The 9,817-nt window shown below is 43.0% G+C and overlaps 1 protein-coding gene across 9 annotated transcripts in view; it reads left to right on the top strand.

Moving 5' to 3' along the window:
- Positions 1-908: 908 nt before the first annotated feature.
- WDR20 (WD repeat domain 20) overlaps positions 909-9,817 on the top strand; it is a 45,315-nt gene continuing 36,406 nt past the window's right edge. For 4 of the 9 annotated variants that reach the window (XR_007900164.1, XR_007900166.1, XR_007900165.1 and 1 more), the window contains exon 1: positions 926-1,262. Coding sequence is in view for 4 of the 9 variants with exons in the window: in XM_051769618.1 (XP_051625578.1) it covers positions 1,014-1,262 (249 nt within the window). In the remaining 5 variants the exon portion in view is untranslated. Of the gene's footprint in view, positions 1,263-9,817 lie in introns of all 9 variants that reach the window. The other 5 variants (XR_007900163.1, XR_007900162.1, XM_051769621.1 and 2 more) reach the window with 4 other exon arrangements.

Here is a 9,817-nt window from a genome sequence, read left to right as displayed (position 1 = left end):
CTGGGAGCCATTGCCCCAAAAATGGCACTGCCCCAGCACATACACGTGGACACCTCCCAGCTCTGATCAGCACCTCCAGTGGTGGTAGGGACCACCTCATCCCATGTGGGGACCACCCTACCCCATCCTGAGGCAACTGGCCCCTGCGGGCCTGCAAAGCCCCTGCGAAGCCCATGTTCACACTTGCCAGCTGGAGCCGACCCCATTCTGCCCTGCCCCCTCAACAGCTGCCCCACAGTGCCACCATCTTGGGTGACCCTGGTGAGGCCACATCTGGAGTGCTGTGTCCAGACATGGAGCTCCTGGAGTGGGTCCAGCGGAGGGCAATGAGGATGATGAGGGGACTAGAGCTTCTCTCTTACAAGGAAAGGCTGAGGGAGCTGGGCCTGTTCAGCCTCAAGAAGAGACTGAGAGGGGACCTCGTCAATGTGTATAAATATCTAACAGGGGAGTGCCAAGAGGACAGAGCCGGGCTCTGCTCGGTGGTGCTGAGCAACAGGACAAGAGGCAGTGAATAGAAACTGATGCACAGGAAGTTCCACCTGAACACGAGGAAGAACTTCTGTACTGTGCAGTGATCGGGCACTGGAACAGGTTGACCAGAGAGGGTGTGGAGTCTCCCTCACCGGAGATATCCAAGAACCATCTGGACTCAACGCTGCACCGTGTGCTCTGGGATGACCCTGCTGGAGCAGGGAGGTTGGACCAGGTGTCCCACTGCTGTCCCAGGTGTCCCACTGCTGTCCCTGGTGTCCCACTGTTGTCCCTCCCAGCCTGACGCACTCCCGGACCCCGTGACTCCCCCTTCCTGGCCCCGCCCCCAGCCCACAGGCCCCGCCCCCTTCCCCGCCCCCGGGCGCGCGAGCCCGGCGCGCGCGCAGTCGCGCGGTAAACAGGCCCCGCCGGCCCCGCCCCCTCGCACCGCCCCCGCGCGCAGGGGCCGCGCGCGCGCCGGCGGCTGCGCAGTGTGGGCACATCCGGGCACTGGGGCAGGATGAGCGCTCCTTTCCAAGATGGCGGCGGAGGGAGGAGGGAAGGAGATGAACGAGATTAAGACCCAGTTCACCACCCGGGAGGGGCTGTACAAGCTGCTGAGCCACTCGGAGTACAGCCGGCCCAACCGCGTGCCCTTCAACTCGCAGGGCTCCAACCCCGTCCGTGTCTCCTTCGTCAACGTCAACGACCAGAGCGGCAACGGGGACCGGCTCTGCTTCAATGTGGGCCGAGAGCTCTACTTCTACATCTACAAGGGGGTCCGCAAGGTACCGGGGCTGCCCCGCCGGGATGGGAGGGGAGCGGCGGGGGTTCGGCGCCGCCCGCCCGCCGGAGTGCGGGAGCCGCGGGGCCGCGGCGGGGGCGGGGGGCAGAGGCCGGGCCGCCCCTCCCGCCGGGTCCCCCCGCCCCGCGGCCTCGGGACCGGGGCTCCGCGGCTCCACCGCGCTCCCGGGGAACCAGGGAGCGGCTGGGCAGGGGGAGCGCGGGCCTGGGCCGAGGGCGTTGCGAGGGCACCGCGCGGGGTCGATGGTGGGGCTGCTCCACATACGGTGCCCCCGCCGGGAGTTGTGTGTGCGAGCCCTGTGCGGGGATGCGATCGCTGGAGATCGTGCGGGAATGAGGGCTGGCGTTCCCTCCCTGGGCCTCCTTCACCTGCTGCTTCAGGTCAGAATTTGCTGGACACACTAATGCCTGTTGTGATTATGATGGTGTCAAATCCCTGCTTCCAGGATCCCTCTAGCTTTGTTTGCATGGCTGAAGCGTTCACTGCAGCGTTAGGCCTTTATTGAGGCTTCGAAGTGTGGGCTGATCCTAGGATTGTTTCTAAATGGGAGTGGTGCAGTGAACTGAGTCTTAAATATCAGATAATTAACAGAGAGAAAGTTGCTTTTGCACGAAAGAACCATTGATGCACTTGAGAGAGAGAGACTCCTTACCTGTCGTTATTGGATGCAGGACAGTGCATGCATTTGATCTCTCAGGTCATCATATTTATGAACAAATTGTTCATAACAACAGCTGTTGTTTCTTCAGGTCCTTGATTTTACAGGATTCAGAGAACAATTTGAAATTTGTCATGCCAGGTGAACGTGTGTCACTCCCAATATACGTAAACAAGATAATAACAATTGTCAGCTTTCTATTTCATGTTTCTAAAAGTGGGTGGGTGTTATTTTGTGTGCTTGGGCCTCAGCTGCCATGATGTGAATACTTTGAAATGTTCCTGCTCTTTGCCCACCATTCAAAGTGGGATGAGGGCACAGGGAGCTAGAGATGTGAGTAAGGCTGTGCAGGAAGCTTGTGGATGAGCAAGGAATTATACCTGAATCTGCTGTGTCCTAAGCCAGTGCCCCAGCACTCCTCCTCTGGGTAAAACGTCAGCACCAACAGGAGAATAAAGTCTGCGTGGTTATTTGTTGACTGTGACTTAACAGATCTAATATGTCCTGTTATAATTACATGGAGAAGTGTGTGTGTGTATTTTAGTTTCACCCTTTTATGAATTTTAATAATCAGTTATGTTTCAAATAATGTTTGGACAATAGTTTCTTTAAGCATACAAGGAGTATTTCATATCAAAGTTTTTGCTGTTTACAAGTAGTTGCTATCTTTACAAGGTATTGTGGGGAGCAATGTCTCTGAAAATCTCTATCCTAAATCATTACTGTGTTTGGGTTCTGATATTTACATTTGTTTTTTCCATGCAAAGTAACTGCAGAATTCTCTCTCTTCACTCACAGAGCAGGCCTTTATGTAGTTTAGTAATGGTACATGTGATTCTTACAAGTTCTCTTAGTCATCTCTTGCCACACTTCTGAAAAATAAAAATCTGAACCCTGGAACTTCATTGAAAATAGGGAATAGAATAATTATTTCAAATTACTAAAATAGCTTTGAGCTGAGTGAAGATTTTTTTTTTTTAAATGCTTAAAGTTACTGGTGTGATACAGAGTAACTGAGAAATTTGGGTTTGTGAGGTTGTGAATTCTGAGCTCTGAGACTTTCATACCTGTTACAGTGTGAAATGATTTTTTTCTGTGAATAGAGTAAAACATACACATTGTTAGAATTAATTTCAGTGACCTTTTACAGTGTTAACAATTTAGGATACCACTGTATATTCTATATATATAATTTATTAGTAAAGTGAACTTAGGGAACTAGCTGAAATAGGTTAAATCACGCTTAAGGAAAATGCTTTAAATGAGAATGGGGAAGATGTCTGTCTCATATCTGTAATACTTGCTGCTCTGGAATTTATTTTGAAACTATTCACTTGGAAGTAATTGTTTTGTCTGTGTACAAAGTTGACATAGGAACAGGCTGACAGCCTGTCAAGTGATCATTTGAGCTTTTTAGAATCAGAAGTTGTGTCCTGTGCCTGTCACAGAGGGGAGAGAGCTGGTGTTGCCTGAAAGGGCAGTGTGTAATTATGCCTTAAACTGGACAAACTGTCACACTCTGCATGCCTTCCTGTTCTTGGGGACAGGAGGGGGAGAGGAAGTTGACCTGTTCAAGACCAACCTATGTGTGATCCTCTGCATAATACAGATGCTGATAACTTCAGTTTTAACCGTTAGCTCACAATTATCCCTTAAAAAATTTCCCTGATGACTACAATTTTCATTCTGGCTAAGTCATATTAGAGTATTGAGTTGAATTTAGTGAAACTCTGTTGTGTGAATGTACCAGCTGGCTACAATTTATCTTTTTTTTCCTCATCTTTTTTAAGGTCTGCTGCTTTTCTTGATGAGAAAATGCTATATTTTTCCTAAAATGAGTGAAAGAACCACCAGGGCTTTGTTTTAAGTAACCACGTCTGTTAAATACTGGGATAATTCTTGCGTCAGTAATCCACTGCAGATCAGTGCACATCAAGGAAGAGTAACACTTAAGCCATGAATGACACTTAAGAATAAATAATGTAATATTGAGTCAAAGATACCACTTGACATCAGTGATGCTAATCTTCTTTTAGTTTCTCTTTAATCCTAAATGCATTGCATCTGCTACATCTAATTTGTAAGTCACCCTTTTAAGTTAACTGCTGAGGTATGTATTCTGTTCAGGATATTTAACCTATACAAACAAAAATGTTTCCAGGGATGTTTCTTTAAGCTTGATCCTTCTTCCAACACACTTGGTGGAGAAGCATCAAGAACAGTGATGTGGAGATTGGAGTACAAATGGACAATGATAATAGTTTGGTAGAGAGACCCGAGAGAGTTTTGGACAGCATTTCAAGCTGTCTTTAGAGACTTTTTGAAGCAAAATGGTATTTTCTTCCAGCTTTGTTCTTCGCCTCTTTAAAAGGGAAGCTGAGCTTTTACTGTTTAATGTTTCCATGTTACTACTAAATTTTACTGTTGTCATGAAACATGTTACCATGTTTCACGTTTTCTGTGTCCTAGAAAGTTCATCAGTTATGAGCCAGCGCATTGTTGTTTTTATAATGAAACTCATGCAGGTCTCTTTGTGTTCATAAAGCAATGCAGGCTTCCAGAAAACTGCTGTTTTCTGATTTGGATCCACTGAAAAAAGAAATGAACCTGTAGTTTAGTATGGAGAAGTTAAACTGTGATGGAATGATCTAAATATGTAATTGTTTTCAGCTGCACTGAGTGTCAGTGGGATTTCCCTTTCCTTCCTCCTTAACTTTGGCTTTAAGGTTAGATGTGTGCAGTGATCTCCAGTTAAACCCAAGGGGTATATTTTCATGAACTCAACCAATCTAGCAAGAACTGTAAATGATGGTCTAGCACTGCAGGATCCTTTTGGCAGTGTGCTCCTACCTCCTTGTCTTTGGCAGTGCTCAACCTCTGGTTAAGCTAGTTCAGCTTGCTAAACCAGCAGCAAAGTACTTGCTGTTTTTCTGTGCAGATTTTCTCTTGATTTGGTGAGTTGAACTGTGTCATCTTGAGATTAAATATTGGCAGGTACAGTGAGAGCAAGGAAAGGATTCGGGGGCACTACCCCCTTCAGTGGCCTGGACTGTCTGCTTGGATCCACTGCCTTATTATTATTCAGGTCTCTCCTGAATAAAGCCTCTACTTCAACCTTGAGTCAGGTTTGGACTGATCTGTTCTTGGGGAATTGTTGAATTAATTTTGATTAAGAGTGGGTGATAGAGGAAGCCTTTTTTATTATTTTAGGCATTTCCTTCTTCATTGAGTGAGGGTATATAGTAATATAGGTGATAGTTCAAAATTTATTGTTCAAATTATGATGCATTTATCCTTTGGACAGGTTGCCTTTTCCTGCAGCCCCAAATCAGGAGTGAGAGCTGTTGTTTGATTCTTGCTTATGAGACAGTCTTGGAGTACTTAAATATGGTTTGTGGCTAGGCTTTGCAAAATGATTTATTAGTTGATTCATTAAGCTGGAAAAGGAGAGCTCTATCTCATCTTTCTTACCTTAGGAATGACTGACAAGACAAGGCTTTCTAGATTGCTACTGACATTAACTATCAAATTCTTTTCCCCTACTAGGAAGTTGGTGCATTTTCCTGTGAGAAGTTGTGTGTGATGATGTGTTATTCTCTGTGTGTTATAAAAGTTTTCTGGGCAAGTTAGTCTGCAGCTGTCACTGCAATGCAGCCATGTAAGGTCCCTATTAACAACTGTGTTGCATGGTGCACCACCTTAATTTTTCTGTAATATATTGGCAACTTATGAAATTTGATTGTATAGTGCAGCTGATTATGTTACGTAAAACTTTCTGCATTGTATTTAAATTCTGGCTACCTGCTGTCTTTAACCTGTGGCAGACTTTCCTAACATTGGTTGTTTCATTTTTTGAAACCACTTTCTCTCAAAAAGAAACTTTCTCTTTAGTTCTGCTTTTTTCTTACAGCTACCTGAAGCAGCAACCTGTTAATAACTATGGAGTATTATGGTGTGTTGCAGTAGTGTTGGGGTAGAAACACATGTAGGTGATAAGCACAGCTTGGTGGAGGCATGGAAGGCAGAACCTGTTGACTGTCTTCTTAACCTTACATAGAACAGGTGGCTTAGAAATTTTGTTTGTACTAAGATGAAAATAATCCCATATCTCAACTACTTTTACTGAGAGTTGGCATAGTGGCAGTTCCTGGCTATCAGTAAAAAGGTTGATGACGTGTAGGATTCCTTCCTTTGCAGTTCTCTAAATTACCTTTTTTTATGTCTGGCTTGATATGGGAGTATTTGTTGTCCAGTTGAGAAGTGTTATCCTTGGTGGTGGCTTTCATTCCACAGACTGTTCACCTGGGGTCTTGTTGCAGTGACAGTGTTAGTGAGTGGCATTTGCCACTGTGCTTAATAGAATGGTCTGAGAGGAGCAGTGTGAGACATTCTGAGCTGGCAGTGGAATCTGTAGAGAAAAACTCACATTCCCACATCTTGAGGAAATCTGGTTATATGACTGTATATTTAGAGATCACAAAGCTGTGTCAGGCCTCTGGTGAAGATGCGTGGTTTAATAGCATAAATGAGCTATAAAAATGCTGAGATTTGTAGGGATCTTGGAAGATACACTAGCTCTGAAGCAGAGGGAAGTAAACCTATGTCCTAGTTCTTAAACCAGTTCTTAAACTTGTGGTAACAAGAATTCCACAGTCTCCCTAAATAACTTTTTTTGGTGCTTGATTTTCTTTCTTCCCCCTCCAATATCTAACTAAACTTGTTCAAGGCAAAAACCCCAGAAATCCAAACAGGCTGAATGCAGTTATTTACTGTGGGCATAGAGGACAGTTGACAATTGCCTTTGGCTTTTACATATTTGAAAACTTGTTGTCTTCTCAGTTTTCCCAAGGTAAATAAGTGTAGTTCTCTTAAGTTCTTCTCAGATCACAGGTTCCAAATGTTTGCTCTCCTCTGTGTTGGCTTCTGTTAGATTGTGTTTGTAGTACTTAAACTGGATGTGGTACTTGCACTGTGCCTTCAGTACAGAGCAAGAGAGTTATTGCTTGCTGTGTCTGTCTTCTAATATTCTCGCTAACATATTGAAAAATGTTGACATTTTTGAGTCCTGCTCATAGTGATGACTCACTTGGATTGTTTCTTATCATATTGCTGTTTTTCTCCATTTTTATCCATGCTTTGATTGTTGTTGTTGTTTATAAATGTCATGTTGCATTTTCATTGAATGTTGTTCTACTAAGTTTATTAGAAAGTGGTTTTATTTCCAGTTCTGTGCTACATAATGCAAAAAATCGTTCCAATCTTGATGTCATTCACAAATTTGATGTGCACTCTTCCATTAGTCAAAGTCTCTCACGCATTGCATTTGCTGCTGATCTTCTTCTCTAGTCCAGTTTTTTTATCAGAAGACAGATTAGTTTGGTGCTTGCTTTTGGTGAGTTTACCTTTTGTGGTTTTTCCCCTCTGTCTCGGAGCTTCTAGCCTGATTTTTTTTCAGTGGCTTTGATACCAAAGAACAGTTTACTACTATGACTGTTGAATGCTACTACAGTGTGTTCTGCATTTAAATACTTACTTATACCAGAATCAAACATCACTGTTGTTGCCAAAAAGATGACAGGCAAAGGTGGCTAATGGAAGTACCACAGTAGTGACAGCAGAGCTTTTCTCAAAGGTATCCAGTGCCATCCTGCAGCTGGGAAGATATTCCTGTTTTCTGCTGTAGGAATTAGCATATTTCACATTTCTCAGGTGTGCTGGATGTGACACTGTGAATCTATTTTGTCCTCCTTTCTTTTTTTTTTTTTTTTTTTTTTGAGAAATCCCTTCCTTTCTTGCAGTATTTTTTCTTTTCTGTCTTGTAGATAACAGTTGCTTTATTGGGACTGGATTAGCTGTGGAGGTATTGTGGCTACATCAGTAGTACATCGTGTTGCTCTGTGGCTTCTTGAAAGTCTCTTCAGGTGTTTAATGGAAGGATATACTTACCACTTTGAGTTTTGTGATGTAGGTGGATGTTTTCTTAATTCCAACTGGGCTGCATTAGGGACTGGTGAGACATGTTACAAAATATTCCTGTAGACTTTTTTGTAGGGTAGGCTATTTAGTGACTATTGTTTCGATGACACTGCTGAAGGAAATAATGAAGATTTAATCTAGATTACAGATATATAGATAATTTCAGTGTTTAATTTTGTTGTGAGGCTTATATAGAGCAAATAGGGCTGTATTAAAAGGAAAGACTAAAAAACTGCTTTAAAATGACAGTTACACTGTTAAATGTTTCTTGCTGTGGAGGAGGATGAAATATCTGCAGTTGACAGAGCTTGCAAGATGATTTTCATCTGGGATCTGTGTCTGAGTTGTAGGTAGTGGTATTAGTCTGTAGGGCTTTTTTCTTGTCCTGATCTGTGCTTCAAGCCTGTATCACAACTGTTTGACTTCAGTAAGCCATTGCACTGTGTTCTCTGAAGGATTACTCTCTGAGGTAACAGTTCATTTCTCTGTGGCTGCCTGCTTGGCTGGCATGTTCGAGAATGAATGCTAGACTATGCTGGCCAAACCCCCAAATTGGTAAGCAGTATTTATAGGCAGTGAATTTTTGTGTGTGTGGTTGGTTGTTGTTGTTGGTTTTGTTTTGTTTTTTTCCACTGCAATTATAATTTGTTTTTATGTTTTGTATTGAAGTGTATGTGTGGTAATATTGCATGTACATGAATTCAGTTGGGGGAATTTAAGTTGGTGTAAAACCAGTAATTGTGGCACTTATTCTTTGCAGATTGACAAAATTTTAGTCATAATGTTTCACAGATGCAAATAATGGTCATTTGTAACAAACACTTCTGTGCCTGTGGTGAGTTTTGTGGGGCAGCTTTGTCAGAATATTTACAAAAACGTTGTGCTGTGTGCCTAAATTACAAGGAGTTTGGATCATACTTTGACATCTGACAATCTGCAAATAGTTAAATTGTTAACTGTTAATAGTTAAAATGTACATTGAAGGTGCCTCAAGCTCTAATTAGAGGTTGCCTAGGCCCATCTCTGAGAGGATTGCCAGCCATAATTGTCTTGTTTGACATTCTAGAATCAAATTTAATGCCCTAGTTTGAAGTATTCCTGTAGTTTTCTGGCTAAAGGGAACCATCTGAAGTACTTTTTTTTGAAGGACATGTACCCAAGGGCCACTTGCTATCGAGTTGTCATGAATATAAGTTGATACACTTGGGGAAAATAGTATTTGCAAATGGTGCCATTTAGTGCAAATAATGCCTAATATTTCCATTCTCTATCCTCTTAGAAAGGTTAACAAAAAGAGGCAGTACTGTAAATTAAAGTAATAATACTTGGTTGTGTCCCTCTTGAAAATAGAGTATTTTTCCTTTCTTACCTCACACCACTTTTAGGTCCAAGTGTATGTGCAGTCCATTTTTTAGCATCTACATCCCACCCATTTCTTGCACCCTGTAGCTTCAAACAGAGCAGCTGCTGTTGCCTTTTGGGCTCCTGTTCAGCAGCTGTTGGTGCACTGGACACAGCCCTGTGCTCTTTGTGGGCAGGGCCACCAGCCACTGCAAGTGAAACCTCTCCAGTGGCACTGTCATAACTTGCATTGGGATTGCTCTTGCATTATTCAGTCCAGCTGTTCATAATGGAATGGTAGATCTCTAATAGGTACTTTCTGCAAATTGATTTCAGTTTTGGTTTACCAGCTATAATCAGTCTTTAATTTCATGAGTTAATCGTAATGTTCACATGTGGCTGTAATAATGATCAAAGAAACAATATTTATAATTTTTTATTATTATTTTTTAACTCCACATGGGATGGGAAGGTAGTTTTTGGTTTAATAGTGTGCAATTTTTGTACAACTAGAGGTTGTGAAGGGCTATATTAGACTAAATGCTAGTCTAAGCCAGAAATTG

This window comes from Manacus candei, unplaced genomic scaffold (assembly GCF_025592945.1).
Source record: "Manacus candei isolate 608988 ecotype Guabito, Panama unplaced genomic scaffold, ASM2559294v1 h1tg000109l, whole genome shotgun sequence".
Classification (NCBI taxonomy): Eukaryota; Metazoa; Chordata; class Aves; order Passeriformes; family Pipridae; genus Manacus; species Manacus candei.
This window is presented reverse-complemented; position numbering and strand designations above follow the sequence as displayed.